The sequence below is a fragment of the Macrobrachium nipponense genome, chromosome 7, assembly GCF_015104395.2.
Source record: "Macrobrachium nipponense isolate FS-2020 chromosome 7, ASM1510439v2, whole genome shotgun sequence".
Lineage (NCBI taxonomy): Eukaryota > Metazoa > Arthropoda > Malacostraca > Decapoda > Palaemonidae > Macrobrachium > Macrobrachium nipponense.
Genome location: NC_061109.1, coordinates 31,785,599 through 31,811,759, shown reverse-complemented (window position 1 = coordinate 31,811,759; position 26,161 = coordinate 31,785,599). Strand labels below are relative to the sequence as shown.

Below are 26,161 nucleotides of genomic sequence, written 5' to 3'. Positions count from 1 at the left end.
GAAAGATTTTATGAGCGGGAAGTGATAATAGCAGACAGAGAACAGGTTGAGCAGGCATCTGATGATCTTTTTGCTGGAGCTGGCACAAGCGATGTGGCTCTCCTTGTAGTTGGTGATCCCCTTGGAGCTACAACTCACACAGACCTTAAATTGCGAGCTTACCAGTTGGGAATACCAGTAGAGGTTAAGAACTTTTGTTTTCTTTTATAATGTAAAGTTCATTATTTACTTTGCTTTACTGTAATTTGCTATTCTTTTGTTATGTCAGGGCTTGATGAGGTCATTAAGTTTGCCCATCATTTTTGTCTTCAGTGTAAAAAATTAATCTTGATGTACTGTTTTCTCCTACCTACTTTTGTTTTTGTCAGGTATTTACATTACAAATAGCTTTTGATAAATTTTCGTTATGTGACTGATCTTTATTTTCACAGGTTATAAGTAATGCTTCTATTATGAATGCTGTAGGATGCTGTGGCCTTCAACTATACCATTTTGGTGAGACTGTATCTATTCCATTTTGGCAAGATGGCTGGGAGCCTGTGAGCTTCTGTGAGAAAATTAATCGAAATCTCAGAAAGAAACTTCACACCTTGTGTCTTTTAGGTGGGAATGTGATTACTTTCATATTTTTCAATTTCATGCTGCTATAAAGTGCTGATAATTTAATATTAGTAAACTTGTGCCTTGTGCAAAAAAAAAAAAATTGTTATTTCTGAGATTTATTTCTGTTCATCTTTTTTACTGTTACGAGCTGCCTAACTAGAAACAAAAGAATTATGACTTCAGGAGATCAGTCCCGTATAATGGATGAGACCTTTCAATGACTGAGATCAGTCCCACTCAGCAAAATGGACAATAGGCCCAAAAGCAAATGTTCAGTAGGCTAAATGCAAATCATAATACATTCACTTAACCAGGTTCATCAAACTTGTCCTTTCTGATAATCAATTACTGTTTCTTATTACTAAAAAACACTCACTGTGCCATGCAAAACATTGGCATAAACAGCAACAAGCACTGACATAAACAACCAAACCAAGAAACAGCAGTTTGCCAATGCTAGTTACCATCACTAACGTACATTTTTTAAGTGACTTTTTAAAAATTTGCCAGCTGTCAGGGTGACTCCCATAAATAAAAATAGTTATTTTTGTTAATCTTTCACTCAGTTGAGAAGAAAGTCTTAGAAATTATAGCACTGAATTTAAGCTGCAGCAAAAATAAATTGATGACAAGCAAAATGTTTTGTAAGAGGAGAATGTAACATTTTACTCAGTATACACAGTAAACATGAATTTTCACATAAAGTTGGACCAGATATTACATTAAATTTTATTAATCTTAAAACTTACGACATTATCTTCCACAAAAAGAAAAGAAAACTGATTTTTAGGTTGTCGAACAAGGGATTGTAAACCTGCAGGGATAATAGCAAGCAGGAAAGGAATTTAGTTAGAAGAGAGAGAGAGAGAGAGAGAGAGAGAGAGAGAGAGAGAGAGAGAGAGAGAGAGAGAGAGAGAGAGAGAGAGAGAGAGAGAGAAACTGCATGCCAAGAATATGACCATTGTAAAATTAAAGAAACTATTAAAGCTGCAGATGTTGTGAAAGTAATCAAAACTGTCTCAAAACAGAGGTCTTAAGCACTCAAGGAAGTAGGAAAATTGTTCTTGATCTGGATAAATGAAAAATAGCAGGTGGTAATGTTACCAAGGCAAGGCCATGATTTTTTGACAAGTTAAAGGTAAAAATGGTTACTTTTTATAGTATTTTTTATTGTAATTATTGTATTCTTTACTACCTATACGTATCAAAATAGGATAAAAGTCCATCATGGCATAAAATGCCTTTTAAATTTTATTTTATAGGGTGGTATGTTATGAATTACAGTAATTCACTTTACATTATTCTATATGGGAAAAACTTGTGTGGTACATGTCATTTTTGGCACTCGTTGTGCCTTCTAGAACCAATTAATGAGTACTGAGGTATCTGTATATCCATATGCAAGACTTCAGATTTGCATATCTAGGAAAAATGCAAAATCCTTACAACCTGAAGTATTCAGAATCCATGACATGTAGCCACCAATGTAATATTTTCTTTCAGTCGAATAATTCATTAGGTATTCCCAGTGTAAAATTAATAGAGTACATATTATTAAATTGAAATGAAAAGAATTTCATTACAGTTCTTAAATACAGTCCAGTGGGAATTGATTAATTCACTAGCTGATTATCTTGCAGTCTATTTTCTGAAGTTTATAATCTTACATCATGACTTGTTTGCAGATATAAAAGTGAAGGAGCAGAGTCTAGAAAACCTTCTGCGAGGAAGGAAAATATTTGAACCACCACGTTACATGAAAGTTCATCAGGCAGCACAGCAGCTATTGGCAATTTTAGAGAGGCACAGTGCTGCTGCATCAGATAGTGGGGGAGGAGGCATGGTGACTAACGAGTGGATATTAACAGGAAATACCAAATGTGTGGCTGTTGTCAGAATTGGTACCGACACTCAGCATATTGCCCACGGGACTTTGAAAGGTATGCTGTGTAATTTGGTTTCGTTGTGTTACTGAACTGAGGCTGGTAAATTTGATGTAGCTCAATATTTTGAGTATCATTAAGTTAGTGTTCCAGCCCCAGCTAGGCTTGCAACTCAGTCTGTTATGAATTGTGATGATTATGTCTTTGACTGGGCAAATTTCAGTCAAATTCAAATGAGAAGTACTCCGTACAAGTCATATGAAGAAAGGAATTTTGTCAGAATCTTCAGTATTTTCTGTTCATCTATTGGTTTTACAAAATTAAAATTTAGTAGTCAAAATATAGTTACCCCATATTTCTGCGTATAAGGTGACCTTTAAATCCTAAAATTCCCCCCCTAAAAATTAGGGGTCGTCTTATACTGCAATATTAAAGATCAAACCTTGAATTCTAAGATGCGTATCTGTAGGCTAGTTTCGGCCTCGGTGCGATAGCCTAATCATCAACATACATAAAGATTCACTTTATGAAATAAAATTATAGTAAAGGTAATAAAAGCATTTCACCATATATATTATTGGCATATCTTCATAACAAATTGCCTATTTGAGGAATAATTCGAAATAAATGAAAGAAACTTTTATCTGTGCAATCCCAGCTGAGAAAATGGAAACATCGAGTTTTGGTTGCACTGACAGCAACCTTTATCTTTTGGTAACCTTTAAGAAATTTCAGTAATAGTGTAATTACAGCAGTTATAACATATATGATAACATAATGTTCATTTTCATACAATGAACTTACCTGTCAGATATATACTTAGCTAAGACTCCGTCGTCCCCGACAGAAATTCAAATTTCGCGCCACTCGCTACCGGTAGGTCAGGTGATCTACCTGCCTGCCCTGGGCGGCAGGACTAGGAACCATTCCCGTTTTCTATTATATTTTCTCTGTCGCCGGTGGTATCAACATTGTTGTTACTACCTCCTGACTGGAATTCGCTTTTCAAGACTTTTTGATCATCTATATTGGATTTCTTGGTGACGTACTGGATCGTTGTTTTGGCATTCGCTACCGTGGACTGGATTTGGACTTGCTTTTGATTTTTCTGATAGAATGTCTGATTCAAGTGTTAGTGTGAGAGTGTGTGTGAATGTAGGCTGCAAGGTGAGGATACCGAAGGCTTCGGTTGATCCTCACACTGTATGTCGTAAGTGTAGGGGGTTTGACTGTTCTTTAGCTAACACCTGTATTGAGTGTGAAAAGTTGAATGCTAATGAATGGAAGACTCTAACTTCTTACTTGAAGAAGTTAGAGAGGGATAGAATTAGACGGGCTGCACAAAAGGGTGTGAGTACAAGGCCTATTGAGCCTTTTTCTGAGTCTAACTCTCCTGTTATTAATGATTTTGATTCTCCCTCTGTATCTGAACCCTCACAGGCTTTGCATTCGGATTCAGCTTCTGAAATCGCCAATCTGAAGGCTACTCTTCGTAAGATGAAGACAAAAATGGTGGCCATGCAAGGTAAGGAAGTGATAGTGAATTACTTAGTGAAGTGAGTGTTCCCAGTGTTGTGGAGGGGGCGTCTGACCGTCCCTGCGATGCTCCCAGGCCTAGACCTCTTCCAAACTCACATACCCAGAGGAGAAGGAAAGTCGAAAGTCGTACGGAGGTTGTGGGATCCCCAACGGTCAGGCGTCCCTTCAGCAGGTTCTGTTTCGCTACAGTCTGCTCAGGACCGCTTTAATAGAAGCGTCCTACGAGATTGTTTCTCGTCGTCCGGTTCTCCTTCACCTAAACGAGGGTGGAAGGACTCGGATCTTTCTAGGCCACTGAAAAGGCACTGGAAAGAACGCGCGTTTGACTCGAGCCCGGAGCGCTTCTCGGAGGAAGCCCCCTCTTCTATCAAGAAGGCTAAGATGGTCTCGACGCCTCCTCGATCGGTAGTTGAGGATTGCACTCCTTCGAGATCTCCTGCTTCTTCTATTGAAGAGGACGCTGGTGTGGCTTCCAAGAGGATATTGCTAGCTGTACAAGAACAGTTAGCCTCTTTGGTTGGAGTTCTTTCAAGGGATCCCCCTCGCAAGAAGGACGCTAGACTTCCTATTAAGAAGTCTCGTCTTCTTTCGCCTGCCAGATGTGAAGCGTCCTTCAGGCATGAAGAGCCTTACAAGCGCGAGACGTCTTCCAGGCGCGAAGATTCTTTCAGGCGTCAGGAGCTATCCGAGCGAGTTGCTCTAGACAAGGATACGCTCAGGCGCGAGGCGCCAGCCAGGCGCGGGGAGTCAGCCAAGCACGAGGCGCCAGCCAGGCGCGAGGAGTCAGCCAAGCGCGAGGCGCCAGCCAGGCGCGAGGAGTCAGCCAGGCGCGAGGAGTCAGCCAAGCGCGAGGCGCCAGCCAGGCGCGAGGAGTCAGCTAAGCGCGAGGCGCCAGGCAAGCGCGAGGCGTCAGCCAGGCGCGAGACGCCAGCCAAGCAACAAGCTCCAGCCAAGCGCGAAGCGCTAGCCAAGCGCGAGGCGCCAGCCAAGCGTGAGGCGCCAGCCAAGCGCTAAGAGCTTGCCAGGCGTGAGAAGTCAAGCAGACGCGAGACTACTAGTAGACTTGAGAGAGGATCTGTTCACTCTATGAGTCCCTCTCCTAGTAGGAGTTTGTCGCCAGTAGAGAGATAACTTGGTGAAGATCCTCTCGTATTTCAAGCCGATTCTCCGCACGGTGTAGACGTAGATTCGGAAGACGAGGCTAACGGTAGAGAAGGCTTCTCTAACTATAGAGTTTTGACGGACCTTCTTTTGCAGGAGTATGGAGATTCGTTGCCTCCTGCGGCTCCTCCTTCGCCTCGATCACTGTTTTCGAGTGCGATCGTACCGAAGTCTTCGTCGGTTTTGAAGATGAGACTGACGATCTCTATGAAAAGAGCTCTACAGTCTCTTGACAAGTGGATGTTGTCGAAGAAGGATCTGGTCAGAACCACCTTCTGTATGCCTCCAGCCATACTTTCTGGTAAAAGAGGTGTCTGGTACCGAACTGGGGAGAACATGGGCCTTTCTCTCCCAGCGTCGGCTGAAGCGGACTTTTCAACCTTGGTTGATTCATCGCGTAGACACGCTTTGAATGGAGCTCGTGTGACTTGGGCGATTTCTGAGACTGATCATCTCCTCAAGGGCCTCTTCCATATTTTGGAAGTGTTTAATTTCTAGACTGGTCCCTTGGGGTGATGTCTAAGAAGGCTCATGACTCGGAAGGTCTAGACCCCGAAGTCATTCTTAGTATTCTGTCATGTATTGACAAGGCAGTACAAGACGGATCGGGAGAAGTCTCCTCTCTCTTTGGAGCGGTACTCCTTAAGAAGAGGAGTATTTTTAGTGCCTTCTTAACCAAAGCGTTTCCTCCCTCACAGAGAGCAGCCCTGGTTTTCGCTCCCATGTCAGACTTCTTGTTTCCTTCTCATTTAGTGAAGGACATTTCTCGCTCACTGACTGAGAAGGCGACACAGGATCTTCTCCTTCACACTGCAAGGAAGAAGAGACCCCTAGTTGCGGTTGACAAGAAAGGACCGACTTCTACTGTTCAGCCCTTTCGAGGAGGCCCTCCCTCCAGAGCTCCCTCTAAGAGGAGAGGTCCTGAGAGGAGAGGTAAAGCTTCTTCCCGTCCCTTTAAGAAAGGGAAGTGAGACAACCAACCTCCAAACACCAGTGGGTGCCAGGCTTCTCGAATTTGCAGACGCCTGGACATTCATAAACTCGGACGCCTCTTCGATGTCGATAATCAGGAAGGGATATCTTATCCCCTTCCAAGACAGTCCTCCCCTAACGACTATTCCGCGGGAACTGTCAGCCAGATACAGGGACCCTGTACTGAGGGATACTCTTCGTCGGATGGTGGATCAAATGTGGGACAAACGAGCTATAGAATTAGTTCTGGAGCAAAACTCCCAGCGTCGGCTGAAGCGGACTTTTCAACCTTGGTTGATTCATCGCGTAGACACGCTTTGAATGGAGCTCGTGTGACTTGGGCGATTTCTGAGACTGATCATCTCCTCAAGGGCCTCTTCCATATTTTGGAAGTGTTTAATTTCCTAGACTGGTCCCTTGGGGTGATGTCTAAGAAGGCTCATGACTCGGAAGGTCTAGACCCCGAAGTCATTCTTAGTATTCTGTCATGTATTGACAAGGCAGTACAAGACGGATCGGGAGAAGTCTCCTCTCTCTTTGGAGCGGTACTCCTTAAGAAGAGGAGTATTTTTAGTGCCTTCTTAACCAAAGCGTTTCCTCCCTCACAGAGAGCAGCCCTGGTTTTCGCTCCCATGTCAGACTTCTTGTTTCCTTCTCATTTAGTGAAGGACATTTCTCGCTCACTGACTGAGAAGGCGACACAGGATCTTCTCCTTCACACTGCAAGGAAGAAGAGACCCCTAGTTGCGGTTGACAAGAAAGGACCGACTTCTACTGTTCAGCCCTTTCGAGGAGGCCCTCCCTCCAGAGCTCCCTCTAAGAGGAGAGGTCCTGAGAGGAGAGGTAAAGCTTCTTCCCGTCCCTTTAAGAAAGGGAAGTGAGACAACCAACCTCCAAACACCAGTGGGTGCCAGGCTTCTCGAATTTGCAGACGCCTGGACATTCATAAACTCGGACGCCTCTTCGATGTCGATAATCAGGAAGGGATATCTTATCCCCTTCCAAGACAGTCCTCCCCTAACGACTATTCCGCGGGAACTGTCAGCCAGATACAGGGACCCTGTACTGAGGGATACTCTTCGTCGGATGGTGGATCAAATGTGGGACAAACGAGCTATAGAATTAGTTCTGGAGCAAAACTCTCCGGGGTTTTACAATCGTCTTTTTCTGGTTGCGAAAGCCTCGGGGGGGCTGTAGACCAGTACTAGATGTCAGCGCTCTGAACAAGTTCGTTCTAAAGGAGAAGTTCTCTATGGAGACTTCGGCCTCAGTCCTTGCGGCTTTACGTCAAGGAGATTGGATGGTGTCGCTGGATCTCCAGGACGCTTATTTTCATGTCCCGATTCACCCTTCTTCGAAGAAGTACCTCCGTTTCATGACGGGGGGAAGGATCTTTCAGTTCAGGGCCTTGTGTTTCGGCCTGTCCACAGCTCCTCAGGTCTTCACAAACCTGATGAAGAATGTGGCGAGGTCTCTTCACCTCAAAGGCGTCAACATCTCTCTATATCTGGACGATTGGCTCATCAGGGCCAGAACAGAGAGACAGTGTTTTGAGGACCTTTCTTTGACCCTAGACCTGATAAAGGTGTTGGGACTACTCGTGAACCTCGAGAAGTCACAGCTGATCCCCAGACAGAACTTAGTCTATCTGGGGATTCAGATGGATTCTCGGGGTTTTCGAGTATTTCCTTCGCAAGAGAGAATCTTGAGAGGCTTGGAGAAAGTCTCTCTCTTCTTAGGGAAGAACGAACTTCGGCGAGGGAATGGTTAAGCCTTCTAGGGACCCTTTCCTCGCTCGAACAGTTCTTTCCTCTAGGAAGACTTCATCTTCGTCCTCTTCAGTTTTTCCTAAGGAGATCATGGAATTGGAAGACGGGACTTCTCTCCGACAGTTTTCCCCTTCCAATGGAAATGAAACCACACCTGCAATGGTGGTTGTCCCTTCTAAAAGAGAACAAGGGAATTTCTCTGGAAGTTCCGAACCCAAGCCGAGTGTTATATTCAGACGCATCGGAGAAGGGTTGGGGAGCAACACTAGGACCGAGAGAAGTGTCAGGCACCTGGAAGGCAGCACAGTCCTGGCACATATATTGCTAAGAACTTCTGGCAGTACACTTGGCTCTAAAGTTCTTCGAACCTTTTGTGGCAAACAGTGTGGTCCAAGTGAATGTGGACAACACTACCGCCCTGTCCTACATTCGGAAGCAAGGAGGAACACACTCCTTGTTCCTATACGAAATAGCAAGAGATCTGCTACTTTTGGACCTCCCAGAGGAACATCTCCCTCCTGACAAGATTTGTTCAGGGTACGAGAAACGTCAGAGCGGACAGACTGAGCAGGAGAAGCCAGGTCCTTCACACAGAATGGACCCTTCATTCAGAGGTGTGTCAGAGTCTTTGGGATCTTTGGGGCACTCCTCATGTAGATCTGTTTGCCACATTCCTTTCCAAAAGGCTGGAATTATTTTGCTCAGTGGTGGAAGACCCAAGAGCTCTCGTGGTCGACGCCTTCCTGCTAGACTGGTCTCATGTAGACGTGTACGCTTTTCCCCCTTTCAAAATCCTGGGGCAAGTGTTGAGAAAGTTTGTAGCGTCCAACGGAACAAGAATGACCCTGATAGCCCCGTTTTGGCCAGCACAAGATTGGTTGCAGAGGTGCTGGAGTGGATAGTAGACTTCCCCAGATCCCTTCCAAGAAGGATGGATCTTCTCAGACAGCCACACTTCTAGAGGTTTCATCAAAACCTCCCCGCTCTCGCTCTGACGCCTTTCGACTATCGAAAGACTTGTCAGAGCGAGGGGGGTTTTCTCGCGAGGGCTGCAAGCGCTATCGCTAGAGCAGCAGAGCTTCCACTAGACGAGTCTATCAGTCTAAGTGGGAGGTTTTTAGAAGGTGGTGTAAGTCTAAGAAGTTGTCCTCCTCCAGTACCTCTATAACCGAAATCGCTGATTTCCTTTTGTTCCTGAGAGAGGACTCTCACTTATCTGTATCGACTATCAAAGGATACAGGAGCATGCTTTCGGCAGTCTTCAGAAACAAAGACCTAGAGATTGCTGATAATAAAGATCTGCACGACTTGATTAGATCGTTTGAAACAACAAAATCTAAGGAACTAACTACTCCCAGCTGGAACCTGGATGTAGTTCTCAAGTTCCTTTCGTCTGACAGATTCGAGCCTCCTCATTTAGCTTCGTTTAGGGATTTAACGAGGAAATGCTTGTTTCTCCTATCTTTGGCGACAGCCAAAAGAATTGGTGAACTTCACGCCCTTGAAGATGAAGTCGGCTTCTTTTAACAGAGATTCGGCCTTCTGCTCGTTTAGAACACTTTTTCTAGCGAAAAATGAAAACCCCTCGAATCCCTGGCCCAAGAGATTCGAGATTAAAGGCTTATCGAGTCTAGTGGGTAGAGAAACAGAAAGGTCTCTTTGCCCTGTAAGAGCCTTGAAGTTCTACTTACAAAGGAAAGGAAGAAACAAATGGGAGGCTCTAGGCAAGGTCTTTTGTGTTCGATTAAGGACCCCACAAGAATCATGTCTAAGAATGCATTAGCTTTCTTTCTTCTAATGGAGCGTCATTACAGATGCTCACAAGTTCTGTCCTGATGACTCTTTTCCGCTTTTAAGAGTAAAAGCTCTTGAAGTTAGAGCAGTGGCGATGTCTCTCTCTTTTCAGAAGAATATGTCGCTAAAGAAGATCATTGATACGACATATTGGAGGTGCAATTCGGTATTTGCATCTCACTATCTTAAAGATGTTCGCGTGACCTACGAGAAATGTTTTTCTCTGGGGCCTTTCGTATCGGCGGATACGATACTGGGTACGGGAGCAAAGACCAATCCTTAACTTTGTACATACCTTCTACTAGATATGTTCTAGATTTCTGCTGACAAAGAGGGCTCGGTGCTGCACTGGCGGCCAGTCACTGTTGTTCAGTAAGGAACTCTTGTGATATCTTTTAGAGGAGTATTAAAAATTTTTTTTTTTGAGAATTTTTGTATGAATGCGTATTAGTTTCGAGTTATGGGTTGTTTGTAATGAGTTCGGGGATAACTCAGAACAATTCTTTATACTAACATGGTGGTTAGGATCAGGTGGTCGGGATTGGTTGTGTGCTCCTTCATAAGGTGTGTTGTCATAGAAGTGGTCCAGTACCCATTGACAAAGTCCTTTCAGGCTCTGCCGAGTAAGCGGTTCATATACCCATTGACAGACCCACAAGAACTCTTAGCCATAGATCACATATCTCGCTAAAGTCTTGAGGCGATGCAGACTACCGGGCTACAGCCACGAAGTCTACCACCTATCAGGTAGGAACCAAGGTTTATCTTTTATACCTACAACATATGTTGTTTACCTGTCTATTCCATTTTAGCTGTCTCTTACCCTCCACCAAAGGGTGCCAATCAGCTAAGTATATATCTGACAGGTAAGTTCATTGTATGAAAATGATATTGTTATAACACAATAAAGTTTCATACATACTTACCTGGCAGATATATACGATTAATGGCCCACCCAGCCTCCCCGCAGGAGACAGGTGGAAGAGAGAAAATATGATAGAAAACGGGAATGGTTCCTAGTCCTGCCGCCCAGGGCAGGCAGGTAGATCACCTGACCTACCGGTAGCGAGTGGCGCGAAATTTGAATTTCTGTCGGGGACGACGGAGTCTTAGCTAAGTATATATCTGCCAGGTAAGTATGTATGAAACTTTATTGTATTATAACAATATCATTTTTCATTAAAGGCTTCTCATGCCTATCACAAGATTGATCACATGTACCACCATCTTAGAGAGTCCAGTCTGGTTCTGGCAAGTCTACTTCGGCTTCTTCGTTGATATACAAATCATCTTCGGTACCGCTCATGGAATTTTAAGAATTATTTTATGACGCTATATTTTCACATTCCCTCCGTGCTTTTATGATAAACGCAGCGAACATCAAGTGAGGCAGCACGCAAAGCTGTTTGTAATTTAAAATTGTAACTGTTTGGAACAATTCAGGCATATGAACGATGATTGTGTACAATTATTACCATTCCTTATTGTAGTATTATTAGCGGTTGTTTGAGAATGGCGATTAAACATAAACAAAACCATGGTTTCCCTTTACTGCGACCTTCTGTATGAAAAACATATAGACTCGGCTTTAACTTTGATCATTTACAAAAGTAATGTATGTATCTCTGAATTAAGTTCCATTCAGCAGCTAAAGACAGAGATGATATCGGTGAAACACGATCAGCTGAGACTGTAACCAACCTAGAATGCAAAATGCAAATGGCACATCATCGTTTTGTTCTTATGATGCAATACAATAAATACAATAATAAATGTAATATGATTACATTAAAACATTTTTATTTGAATTATTATTATTCTCAATATACAACTATTATTTGACTTTTGCAAGTGGATATCTATCAGTGTAACAACCTGACTGAGGCAATTTTCTCTCTCTCTCTCTCTCTCTCTCTCTCTCTCTCTCTCTCTCCTCTCTCTCTCTCTCTCTCTCTCTCTCTCTCTCTCTCTCATCGATTATAATACTAATGATATTCCTCCATCTTCCACTACAAAATTCCGGTGTTAAGAATTCTGAATGAAGCAATTATTGTAAACATGTATTGGCATAAACAACCGAATTGAGAAACAGCTGATTGCTGATGTCATTTACCATAACTGTCGAGTGTTTATTAAGAGCTCTATTAAAATTGTTAAACCCTGCCGATTCTCAATGGTGGCTTCCATAAGTAAAAATAAAATATATTTTTGTTCATTTCTCATGCAGTGGAGACCTCAAGAAAGAATACTAGTAAATTAAAGCTGCAGGTTACAGCCGAGGGTGAATAAAATGAATAACGGCCAGGCGGCTGTGATGTTCGGAACTGGAAAAATCACCTACTCAATGCTTATACAATGAAGTAATATGTGCATTTTGTCAACCAAACTTCGTTATGATAAAAGGTATCTCCGAATTATATCTCTCCTAACAAATAATGGCTATGAAGTTATCGATAATACTCAAATCAGCAGAAATTTTTTAACAATATCAAATGTAAATGATGTACATGACGACGTTTATATTCTGGAATACAGTAACGATACGATTATAGTAATACTGTTATTGGATACAACAAGCAAAACAACCTTTATTTAAGTCGTCATTATTATTAATGTAGGTGTACTATTTAATTTTTGCAAATACTCACTTTTCTCCAAAAAACATTTCAATTATTTAGAAGTCGTTGTATGCTACAGATATGAGATAAATTCATGAAAATTTGCCATGATTTTTGGCCTTGTCTTATCTAAAGGTCGTATATACACAGAAATATATGGTAATTGCATTTGGGATGAATCTGACCTCCTGTTAAAGATAGCTTATATCTCTGTGCTGATAGGGGGGGAGTCAGCATTCAAACAAAAGATTGCATGGCTGACCCAGATGAGTATGTACTTCACCTGTTCTCCATGAGGTGTGTTTTGAATGTGTTAACTCATGTCAGAATTCTTTTTGCTGCCATTCTGTGTGGGCACTTATTGATAATTCATGGTTTTGGCTATTTGCTGCTTTATTGGTACTGTAAATCTATACAGTGGTCCCCCATATTCACGGGGGATGAGTACCAGACTCCCCCCGTGAGTAGTTAGAACCCGCGAATGTTTGGAACCCCTATAAAAATGCTGAAAACAGCCTTTTTATTAGTTAAAACTCAGGAAAAACCCACTAAAAATTTTCATACTTGGTTTTTTAATAGTTTTATCACAAAAAGTGCATTTTATGATGAAATTGATAAAAAAAACAGGAATTTGTGGATATTTCTCATATAAAAATACCACAAATGTGCAAATTTTCCGCGAATAATGCGGGGAAACATTCCCGAGAGAAATCCGCAAATGTGTGAGTCTGCAAATCCGGAGAATTCGAATACGGGGGGTCCACTGTGTATGCTTGAGTTGCCAGATGCCACTATTGTTAAGACCTCAGGTTTGTTAGCTATGAAAAGTAAAAATTGATTAAAATTCTGTTATATCTCTGTACTGATAGGCTAGGAAATATAAGCTATAGATTGGTCAATACCACACCCAGTAAACTTCACCGATACATTAGGATGGTGGAAAGACTGTTGAAGATTCCAATTAGGTTTATTCATAAGACCTCAAACTCCTTAGCTATATGGAAGCGTTTTTACAGTGCAAACACCTAGTCAGAAACTAAGTCATAACGATAAGCTTGTACCTTAGGTCGAAAATGAACAATATAGTACAGTGGACCCCCCGTATTCATGTTCTTCAGGTTCGCTGATTTCTCTCTGGACCGTATCTACCCATTATTTGCGGGAAATTTGCCTATTCGCGGGGTTTTTCCGATGATAAATGATCACTAATTAGTGTATTTTGATGTTATTTTTATGACTAAATACATTTTTATGATACAAAAATGATTTACTAATTTTAAGATATTAATATTGATCAATACTATATTAATAAGTTTAAGAAGATTAAATGATATCACACATAACAATAATAATTCTCTCTCTCTCTCTCTCTCTCTTACATAGATGTATGAAAATACTATAGAGAATTAGTAAGATTTTAGTTTATGAATTAAAAAATTATGTAAGAATGAAGGAAATCCCAGTCTTCACGCATCTTTCTTTCGAACTCCAGGTGCCAAACTGAGGTCCAACAGCTGTCAAATATATCAGATAATGGGACAGGAGGGGACTCTCTCTCTCTCTCTCTCTCTCTCTCTCTCTCTCTCTCTCTCTCTCTCTCTCTCTCTCTCTCATTTGAGATTTTTTATAGTAAATGTATGTATAATATGTTTATTAATATTTTCAAATTATAATAATAATAATAATTGTAATTACAAAAATCATATGTGATAGTATTTTACAGAAATACTACAATAATCTTTCCATTTCACTCTTTCAAAATAAGGATAAGTCTCTCTCTCTCTCTCTCTCTCTCTCTCTCTCTCTCTCTCTCTCTCTCTCTCTCTCTCTCTCTCTCTCTCTTACAGAGATGTATGTTTTTTGTATGATAAATAAATGATTTACTAATTTTCAAATATCAATATTAATGTAAACAGCAAGACTATAAATTCATTAAAGAAAATACTAAAGTGAATTAGTAAGATTTTAGTTTATAAATAAAAAATCATTTAAGAATGAAGGAAATCCCAGTCATTGCGCATCTTTCTTTCAAACTCCAGGTACCAAAACTGAGGTCCAAGAGCTGTCAAATATATCAAGTAATGTGACAGGAGAGGAGGGAGTGTGTTTCTCTCTCTCTCTCTCTCTCTCTCTCTCTCTCTCTCTCTCTCTGAGATGAGAGAATTTCTATGGTACATGTGTATATGTTTATTAATATTTTCACATAATAATAATGATAATTCATAATAATAATAATATAACTAATTTCAAAATTCATGTGATAGTATTTTAAAGAAATACAATACAGTGGGGCCTCGCTTAGTCGCGGATCAGCAATCACGGATTCAGTTAATCACAGGTTTTTCCTTGGACCACTTCTCAGTCTATATCGCTGGTATGAATCGCAGCATCGAGGGCTTGTCCGTGGTAGGCTAAGCCTCGTCCGGTTCCGATAACCAGAAAATGCATTAACAGATTCACATTATGATATTAACTGACAATAAAGGTAATAAAACCATTCTCACCTTATATATTATTGGCATATCTTCATAATATATAGCCTATTCATGGAATAATTCCACATCATTGACATCAACTTGTAGTTGAGCGGCCAGCAGAAATGTAAACATTGAGTTACACTTAACAGCACCTTTGTCATTCTTAACCTTTTAGAAATGTTAATAGTAGTAGTGTAATTACAGTAGTAATAATATTTAAGAAAACATTAATTTTCAATTCGAACTTCATTATTGTTTTGGTATAACGTAATCAACTTCTCTGAACACTGCAGTCATACAAACGATAATTGTCATAGATTACCGTATTGTTATTTGCGATCGGCGACGAAGCGTAAACGTAATAAAACCATTTTTACCTTATATATTATTGTCATATATTCATAATGAAACGCATATCTTATATATTATTGGCATATCTTCATAATAAAAAGCCTCTTCAAGGAATAATCCCTTGGGGAATGCATTTTTCAAAAGACAAAAATACACTTTACATGTTTACAGCATGCAATGATTACTTTATTTTGATGTGATTACATTAATATTACAGTATGGTACTCTAAGCAGTACAGTAACTATTTTTTTTATCATAAATGTATATTCATTCACGAAAAAAATATGTATGACCACCGTGACATCACCAAACCTAGTCTTGTTCGTTTACGTAAGTATCCTCTAAATTCTGTCATAAATCACTTTACTTACTTTTTTTGTGGAGCCCAAATACTACCTATATCCCGGAAAATTAACAAAATCGCGAATTTTATCATAGAGCAAGATTCACTAATTACTGTTTTCTTATTCTTTTCATGACTAAATGCATTTTTAGGATACTTTTAAAAAGTATCCTCTTTTAAAAGTATCCTAAGTCATTGATACTATCTCAATATATCTCCAATTATTCCCAATATCTCATTCAGTGAACTAATCATTCAATGAATTGGTACTTACCGTCTCGGTAGTGAAGTCCCAAACCAAATTGTAACAGACTTCACTCTCAACTGGTTGCCAGGCCGACAAGTCGTTCATTGGACCGCACAGCCTGCGTGAGTGCGGCATACTTCCTGTCTGTCCTGTTGCTGCGGGGTTGCAGTGCGGGTTGTCTTCTGACAGCATACCATCTGTAATTACAAAATGATACATAAGTACCTTTGTATGGACTCGCCGGATATGTATCTGGCAGAGTATGTAATATTAGAATCGATACCGGAGTATCACTACATGTAGATCCGCTGGAGGTAGTAACTCCGGTGGGACCTGCATTCTACATTGTCATTGCCGTAATAAATTGCGGCAGCATGCATTATGTAAGATATTCATATTATCCTCTCCCGCCAGCTCTGATCCCGCTATGCATTCACCTCATAGACTTGTAATAATATATATATATATATATTATATATATATTAAGCTTAATACCAACGAAACCGGGGAAAGTTAGACTTGGCCCGAATCCGTTGGCATCGGAGAGGTTTTCTTAGTAAACTAAGAATGCCTCTGCTAGCTCATGGTCGCCGCCACCAGGGTGGGGCGCAGAGGTATAATGAAAACGGGGGAGAGAGAGACTAGGTAAGGATAAATAAATGCCTCGATTCTAGGTTACCTGCCGGGGTCGACTACCCGGCGTAGTAAACCAATCGAAAACATAAAGCATATTTTAAAACAAATTAAAATAAAATAAAATAACTAAATGAATACTGTACTGGAGCACAGAATCTATGCTCCTTCCTGTCCCAGTTCCCTTTCAATACTATCTCTCTATCTCCCGGGTCTAGCTAAGGGATCGAAACAGGGGAATAGGTAAAACCTAGACCTGAATCTGATCGTAAGGGAGATTGTGTTGTTATAGGCATAATTGAATGATCTCCGCTGTATCCCGGCCCGACGAGGCGGAAGGATCGATAATGTATGGAGGACTGAGGATAGGAAAGGCAAAACTCTCCTTCCAGTCCCAGTTCCTTTTCAATGCTATCTCTCTATCCCCCGGGTCCAGCTTAGGGATCGGAAAAAAAGGGGGAATAGGTTAAAAACCTTAGGCCTGAATCTGATCGTAAAGGAATCGTGTTTGTTATATGCATAACTAGACGATCTCCGTTGGATCCCGGATCCACCGAGGCAGACGGATAGATGACGAAGGGAACTGGGGATAGGAAAGGCAAGAAGAGAGTACGTGGCTAATACCATCCTAACGAGCCGGGTAATTTACCAGGGCTCGTCTGGGTAGGTACCATCGTACTACTCCTACTACGGAAGGCGAGGAGTACCCCTTTTGACTATAACCACTACCCCCCTGCAAGAGGTGAATGTGGGGAGGGAGGGTGTCTAGAGGGGTGGCTCACACACGATCAATTGGACACTACGACCGGCCCGGTGGAACACCTTGCGGTAAGAAGTGGATCCAATCGATCACCGGGGCTGACGGTCTATAGACCAACTGCCCACTGATTACAATAATACAATAATTCATATGATAATAAACACTATACAATAGCCCTGGCGCGAGAGGGGATAAGGATAAAGAGGATAAGTACATAATTCTGTTTAAAGAGCGGCTAGCTTAACTTTCTCTCGATCGGAACGATCTGGTCAGGACAGCCAGGGGGGCTCTGAGCGGCTAGCCCAACCTTCCCAAGACGTGATTTCAATCACGATCTGGCAAAGTAGGCCAGGGAAGCTCACGAAACAGAATAAGGTCCCTAAGGGCCTTACACCCCTCCCTCAGGGAATTCCAGCCTGGTAAGGTGAAGGAGGTATCCTCCTTAACGCAGACCAAGGGAAAAGGGGGCGGGGGGGGGGAGATAGGCTGAACTCCCGATCCGACGAATCGAAGGGGAGAAGCCTCTCCAGTTGGAAGGAATACCCATCTGACCTACTTCCCAAACCAAGGAGGAATCTCCTTGGTTTGTGTAAGTAGGCCCGAATCATCCTCGTGCCAGGATATCTATTATAAAACGTCAGGATATAAATTTTCGTAACCCTTGAGTGAGTGCAAAATCAATAACAACGCGACTACAATTAGTATAGGTGACCAATTGGAAGTCATCATAAAGTTACGGGTAGCGATGTAAGTAATGGCTGACTCGGGAGCGGTGCAAGTTAGGCTCCGTTTATGTAACATACACATAAAACATACTTATGATTAATTTTGCTACCCTTACAAACACAAATTGATAATTGCAGTACTCAACTTAGATACCGAAGATTCCTGGCGTTTATAGCATGTCATATTATTCCAAAATAATGTCATTACTGTTAAAGACACAAGTGTACACGACAGTGCTATTTAAAGGAATGGCTATCAAGGCGCTAGTAGTAGCGGTAGTGGGTGGTAGATGGCGCTGGTATGGCGCCTAATTTGAAAGGGGAAATTTACAAAGGAAGAGACTAAATGGCAGGAGACCAGTTTTATACCGACACCCTAATACAGGGGTGACCGAATCAGGTTTTTCCTGGTATTATCCATATAGTTTTTTCTCTGGTATATTTAGCAATATTTATACCTTAAAAATGAGTGCTATAGGAACATTTCACGGAGTGACACAGGTTTAGCCCAGAAAACTAATCTAGGGCACCGTTAGGTGGATTGTGGCACCCATAGACTTTTTAATTTCGGTTACCATCAAACCTCAGGAGTGGCGGCTGTCTTTACTTTGTCAGCTTTATTGTTGGTTGTTTTTATTTCAACTTTATTTTGTAAATAACAAGTTGGTGATTGCTATCAACTTCTCCATCCCTGTAACTCCAAATATTTCTGTTGTTTATCTACTTTATTTCTATGACTCCCATCTGGAGAATTTGATGTATATGGATATCCTTTTACTTGAAAAGAGTACTTTCAGTTACCAAACTATGTGCATCACAAAAACTAAGAAATTGTACCCCATTTTTGTTTGCAATGCAATCTCTTTGTGCATCCTTGCCATTATATCCTTCATACCTTCATTGTTCCAACCAACTTTTGCATTCTTATCTCTAAGAACAATCCTTATAGTATATCTTTCTTGCGTTTCATTTATAACGTTCTTCCGTTATACCGAATATACTCAGAGTAAGCGCCGATCTCGCATATCATGCGACCCCAAAATTTTCACCAATAAACAGTGGTTTTGTCATGTATCTCTGTATCATGCGAGTTCCTTTTCCGAGGTCAGTTCAATAAGGTTGGTGGATTTAGCGTGCTAATGGCCGAGTCGTTCAGATGTGTGCTGCTGCTAGTGAAGTTACGGTAATTTTCTTACTAATCTCGAGAATTGAATAGAAGATCTCAAGATTAAAAAAAGAATACCAAGATAATAAAATAATTGTAAAAATAACACGCCTTGGAGTCCTAAATCATTCTCTCTCTCTCTCTCTCTCTCTCTCTCTCTCTCTCTCTCTCGTCTCTCTCTCTCTTCCCTCCATCCTCTCTCTCCCTCCTCTACCTCTCTCTCATCTCTCTCTCTCATCTCTCTCTCTCTCTCTCTCGTCAGAAATAAATACTGTAATTTGAGTCTTTCACCAACGGGTATCAGTAAATGTGTAGACATTGTGTGCGTGTTTAAAAAAGTGTAGTACACACACATTCCGATGTTTCGGTTTTTGGAATTTCTCAATTTCGGAAATGTGAGGTCTGATGCATAATCAAACAAACATCACTACTGCAGAAAAAAATTTTTTCCCTTTATGTTTTTCATTATTGTTATTTATTAATTACTGTTTATTTAAATAAATATTAATATAATACTGTTACATGAATGTGAGATAATTAAGATCACCTATAATAAAATAGTGGGACAATTAATATCATATGTTCACTAATAGCTATTATTTTCAAAACAAACATTCCGTTGTAAAACACAAAAAATTTATGTACATAATCAAAATCTAATGTTTTGCAGTTCAACTTGTGAATTTCAACAATAAGTATGACTATATATATATACACCCATATCGATCTTGCAGTTGAAGAGTCGTAAAATTTTGAGGATGGTCCGGGGAAAAGGGATTTGTACTTTGTGATTACGTATCGCTACAACACCATGCAGTATTTTCATACCACTATATTAATGACGCATCGCTACGACACACTGGTATTTTTCATACCACTATACATTAAAGTTAAAATGATCATATTATATTATTGTTTTCACGGAGAAATAATTATATAAAGAAAATTATCGAGTAATTTTTGCCGTCAGCAGTCAGAAAATCACGAACATGGTAACGTTCAAATCTAGTGTCATCCACGGCATATGTCTATAAATGGAACAGAAGCAGAGGGCAGTCATTGGATAACAGATCTCCATGTCTACCAACCAGCCAATCAGGTGTTAGTTATTCTACTCTGTGAATTTCTTAGAATGAACGTTTACACGTAACACACGGGAAGTTAACGATAATGTGTGTGCTTTGCATACAGTACGTAGTTTTTGTTTTTATTAGTGTATTTTACTGATTACATGAATACTCTCTCTCTCTCTCTCTCTCTCTCTCTCTCTCTCTCTCTCTCTCTCTCTCTCTCTCTCTCTCTCTCTCTCTCTCAGGAAAGATACCGTCAATTCAATTTATCAGTATCTTCCTGGATAGAATCAGAGTAAATATTTAGGACTCCAAAGCTTGGCATATGTCAATTATTTTATTATCTTGGGATTTTTGGTTAATCTTGGGATTTTCCATGGTCAACTCTTGGGATTAGTAAGAAAAATGCGATATTTGATTTGTAGCGCACACCCAAATGAATCGGGGTAAGCCTAGCACGCCAACAATAGTATTTACAAAATGAGCGGAGCTCTCTGGCTGGGCTGTTTTGGTCCACCCATGTGTTTGATCGCATATCTGCCAATTTATTTAACAACAATGCCAAATTTATAACAACAACAGAGATAAAACCATTTACTCCCATTACGATATCAAATATTATCTTTTCCGTTGCGCAGAATTCTAAATAAATTACGTAGGTTCACGATTGATAAAGTTTTTTTATGCAATAACAAGAAACGGAGTCAGATATTCTATCAACAGGGCATCTCATTTTGGTGCTGTTGCGAATATTTCAACCAGTTCCACGTGCGTTTAAATCCATACTGACTGTAAAGTCTGGAGGCATTTCTCCCTTCTACACATATCTTGATTTCTTAATATCGTAGGTATAGAATAAATTGGTGAGCAAGGAAATATGAAATAAAGCATAACAGTAAGTTTGACGAGTGAGAAATAAACAATCGTATACAGACAGACTCTCTCTCCTCTCTCTCTCTCTCTCTCTGCTTCTCTCTCACCTCTCTCGCCTCTCACTCTCTCTCTCCTCTCTCTCTCTCTTCTCTCTCTCTCTCTCTCTCTCTCTCTCTCTCTCTGAGAAAATAATAGATAGGAAACAATGACTGAATATTGCTTGAATGCAATATGGCAAAGTTTTGGCCTGACTGAAGAGTGGAGTGACTTTGACACTGACTTACAAGTTATCCTGAGGTCATCTCACAGCCATGGATAGACATCAACTTCACAGCCGAGAAAGGGCAATCGTATACGAAATAAATAGGTATGGAAAATGCGAAATGCGGGCCTATGTTGTCCCATAAAAAAAGCTCTCGCTTGGACAGCTGTAAGATTTAGGAGAGAGAGAGAGAGAGAGAGCGAGAGAGAGAGAGAGAAGAAGAGAGAGAAAGAGAGAGGCCAAATAGGAGGAGATTAAAGTACCTGGGAAGGAAAAACCCTTATAATCTTATAATTATAGCCTCGGGGTTTGTCTCAAGGACATTCAAAGGTCTGTCACACACGGGCAGTTGTTGTTTTTGTAAAATTAGCATAAGGGCAGATCTTTAAAAGCCACGTCAGAGAGCTCGCCACGGTGACAAGACTATACTTTCCATATGAATTGACGATGTCCTATACGAAGATGCAGGAGATGAGGATGAAATGATCAAAGATCTGGAAGATGACGAATATGATGACTGCCCTGATGGCAAAGAATTCAGAGCAGTATTTGATGATACGGACACGAGAGCGACTTTGGAGATTTTAGTTTTATTAATTTTATGCAATTTTTTTTACTTTAATAAATTTTCACTTACCTGCGTATCTTAAGGAAAATAATAGTTCAAGTAACAAATGTTTCTTTTACTGAGTAAAACAAAAAGTAAAAAATCCTTCGGTGTTGTGCCTTAACTGATTTGGAAATTATAGATGGTTAGTCTAGAACAGTTAAACATGTTTGTATAAACCAAAATAATGCAAATGGCGCACGATCGCTCTTTTGTATTTTAAAATACAATAGTAATATGAGAATGCATACAATATTATTGGATATAGTGAAGTACAAGTAAAACATAACTTTTTAAAAGATCTACTGTTTTCCTCCGGTAGTAACTATCGCGATCTGCAGATTTGGGAAAGCATAGACGGTACGCTAATTTTATACCGCGTGTATGATGCGACCCCTTTAAAATTAGCTTCAAAATTAGGTTTCAAAAGTCGCATAATATGCGAGTATATACGGTATATTAAATTCATCTTTTATATCTCCTGAACATCCATAATTCATTGGTGCATAGCACTGTAATATTTCATATTGTATTATTGTTACTTAAGTCTTGCAGTATTGTTTGAATTTGTTACACTTTCATGTGCTTACCCTCTAAAATGGTGTGTGAGAGGGGTTTTTAGATGGACATTCTCTACAGCAGTATATATATATATATATATATTATATATATATATATATATATATATATATATATATATATATATATATATATATATATATATATATATATATATATATATATATATAAAGAGAAGTTTAGTTCTTACATATTTACCATATGTAATTTCCTTTGTTTAAACATTAGGAATGCATAAATAAGCATCAGTAAAATTATTTTGAATTTTGTATATCAAGGAGTAGCTGAAAGAGGAAATTAAAGCAAGTTTGCTTTGCATGAAACCAAAGGGTTTTAGAGACAGTGAGAGCTGAGTAGTTAGTCAGAAGAGCAGTTGATATAATATAAATATAAAAGGACAAAGGCCCTTAGGAAGATCCATTCCTGATAGTAATTCAGGCAGTAGGAATACAGACAGAAGAGATCATTTATTTCATTCCTTAACCAGTAAAGGGAAGAGCTAAAATATAAACGTCTGTGATGATGTTTTTGCAACCTATTGTTGTGTTACAGTAGAGCCTGATTTTTCATAATTTATATTCTAAATTATTCTTTAAATATTGCTAAATTTAATATGTAACTCATGACGAGAACTGTTTTATGTTGGTATCTAGGTGCATGCTTAATAAAAGCAGGCCATAGTCCCTTTATATCCTGTTCATTATGTCTTTGCATCCATTTTAGAGATGGCTGATTCTGACTTTGGTGAACCTCTTCACTCACTTATCATTTGTGGAGACTGTCATCCTATGGAAGAAGAGGCGGTGGCAAAGTTATCTGCTTATTATAATGGCCACCATCGTGAAAGATGTTCTGGTCGTAAAGGTACCCTTAATATTGTGGGCTTAGGACTTGGTCAACCAGGTTAGTCATTTCATTTGTTCTTTACTGTAGTACTCATATGTATATTGTAGATTAATTTGTGATCACCTTCTGAGAGGCCCTTTATGGCAATGGTGCCTTCAGTGCCCCGCAGTTGGTGCACTGTAGGCCTTACTAAAGGGTATTTGCAGCATCCCATCAAAATGCCCTAACTACACCCAAATTTTAGCCTCCATTCCCATTTCCTTTCTTCACTATTGCTGTCCAGCCCCTCAAACTATTACTCAGATCGGGGTTTTCTCCCAGTTCCACCATTAGACCCTTGTATTTCATCTCCCTTATTGTATTGATTAATGTATCTCGCTGTCCAATCACTACAATTCCCTCTTTTCAGTCTTAAGCATTTAATGGTTGAAAGTTCTCTAGGGCATGATTTGACACCCTAAATTTCATAAAATCAAATTAACCCTCTGACAGGTACTAAATTATTTAAGTAGGCCACTGAGATCCATTACGTTAAGGCAACGCAGTAGTTGGCAGCCTGTAAATGGGGAATAGGAATGGCTGATGCTTCAAGTTGTATATTCTTTCAATGTAATTTTAGCTTTACGTTTGAAATGATAAAGATTGATGCCTAAGTTTCCCTTATGCTGTATACACTATAGAGGTTCTTGGCCAGTTCTCCTTGGCCACCAGCTGTTTTTCTACTTTGTCTTTTTACCTGTTGTATTAGGTCAGTATTTTCCTGGCTTTCCCACCTCTAAAGTTTTTTTCTTGCTGCAAATTACACCACTAATTTTAGAGTAAATCCTTCAGGCAACCCAGTAAAATTCTAGAAATTTGACTCAGTTGTTTTGTTAAATTATTTGAGCATCTAACAGTACATGTATATAGGTTTATTTACAATACTAAAATTTTTCTTTTCAGTTTATGCTAGGTGTATTTTTATGTATTTTGTTAGTTGTAAGTTTTGTGTACAGGCAGTCCCCGGGTTACGGCGTGGGTTCCGTTCCAGTGTTGTGCCAAAACTTGGAAAATGCTGTAACCTGGAATGTTATAATGAAAATTTATAAAGATGAGAGAGAGAAAGAGAGATAGCCTGGAGAAAGAAACAGGCTTTTAAGCTTTGGCCTGGTAATAAACCAGTTTTTTCCCCTCATAGTGAACCCTCTTGGTGGCTACAGCTCCCTAAACCAGTTTTCTCACCTCGTTATAGCACCTACAGCTACACTGCTCATATTCCTAATTACAGCACTTATGGCGCCATAATTCTAGTTATGATGCCATAACTATGGAACATCAGCCATAACCCGGAACCGATTTTTTTATTAATATGTATTTGAAAAGGCACTGTAAGATCAGAACACCATGAGTCGGAGCCACCGTAATGCGAGGACTTGCTGTACTCTACTTCCTTATATAGCACAGATGCCTTTGCTTAGAGATATGAATTGTCATTATGTATATATTACAGGAGATGTGACAGTGAAAGGTCTGGAAGCCATTCGTAAGTCTTCTAGAGTATTTCTTGAAGATTATACATCAGTCATGACTGGTGGTGTGGAAGCCTTACAAACTGTTTTTGGCAAACAAATCACTGTAGCAGACCGAGATTTAGTAGAAAATAGATCACATGACATACTGGAATGCACCCGCAATGGTGATGTTTCATTCTTAGTTATTGGTGATCCATTTGGTGCAACAACTCACATTGATTTAGTTATCCGTGCCTTAAATGAAAACATTCAAATAAACATGGTTCACAATGCTTCTATACTAAATGCTGTTGGATGTTGTGGCTTACAGTTGTATTCATTTGGCGAAACTGTGTCAATACCCTTTTGGAATGGCGAATGGCAACCTGATAGCTTTTATGATAAGATATGTAGTAATTTGGAAAATGGATGGCATACTCTCTGCCTCCTGGACATTAGAGTTAAAGAGCAGAATGTGGAAAACCTTATGAAAGGCCGGAATGTACATGAACCACCAAAATACATGAGTGTCTCCAAAGGAGCCAGTCAGCTCCTGGAAGTAATTGAAAACCGAGCATCACAAGGGAAACCAACACCATTTGGACCTGACAACCTTGTTATGGGCCTTGCAAGAATTGGATGCAGTACTCAGCAGTTGAGAGCCTGTACCTTGGAAGAGTTGGCCAAGGTTGATATGGGTGAACCACTTCATTCGTTAGTTGTTGTTGGGGAAACTCATCCAATGGAAGATGAGTATATTGACATGTTTAGAAAGTAGCACTATTTGACAGTTTATATTTACTTATCCTGGTACGTTATTGTGGTACTTGGCTGTATGGTACAGATATTATGGAAATTTCTATTTAAGCATAAAGTCTTGTTATTTCTAGATAGAAAATGGTGCCATAGGTTATTTTTTTTATACAATAATGTTTTGTTTGCTCGTTCCCATTTTTACAAGATTTTGGCTCAGGATTATTTTTGTTTACATTCTGTTGTGGTAAGGCACTTTCTTTCCTTATTTTACATCAGCATTTCCCTTGAATGGGTCAGACATGAATAAAGTTCTCTCCACTTGTCTGTGTCCTGTGCTATTTCAACTGGAGCTCCCGCCAATTCCTCATTCATAATACAGTCTTCCCATCATGTTCTTGATGTGAACCCTAACATTTCATGGTCACACTTTTTCAGAATCTTCATTTTTTTATGTTGTGTCAATGTTTCTGTTGCTTAAGAGTAGTACAACCCTTATGAACACAGTGTATGTCTTTGCTGTTTCTACTAAAGAAACAGTTTAATTTTCCAAAAGCTTAGCAATCTCTGTTTCATCCATTGCTGCTGCTACTTTCTCTTACTGCTCTCTCTCAACACCTGTTTCACAGTCCATTGTGTT

At 39.9% G+C, this 26,161-nt stretch overlaps 1 protein-coding gene across 1 annotated transcript; it reads left to right on the top strand.

The window, feature by feature from the left end:
* LOC135217478 (uncharacterized) lies at window positions 1–26,155 on the top strand (the record flags this gene model as incomplete). The annotated part of the gene is given in 5 exon segments (XM_064253395.1): window positions 1–183; window positions 432–603; window positions 2,289–2,543; window positions 23,156–23,335; window positions 24,768–26,155. Coding segments are annotated over 5 exon segments (1,569 nt in total), but the record flags the coding sequence as incomplete, so codon positions are not given.
* Between the last annotated feature and the right edge of the window lie 6 nt (window positions 26,156–26,161).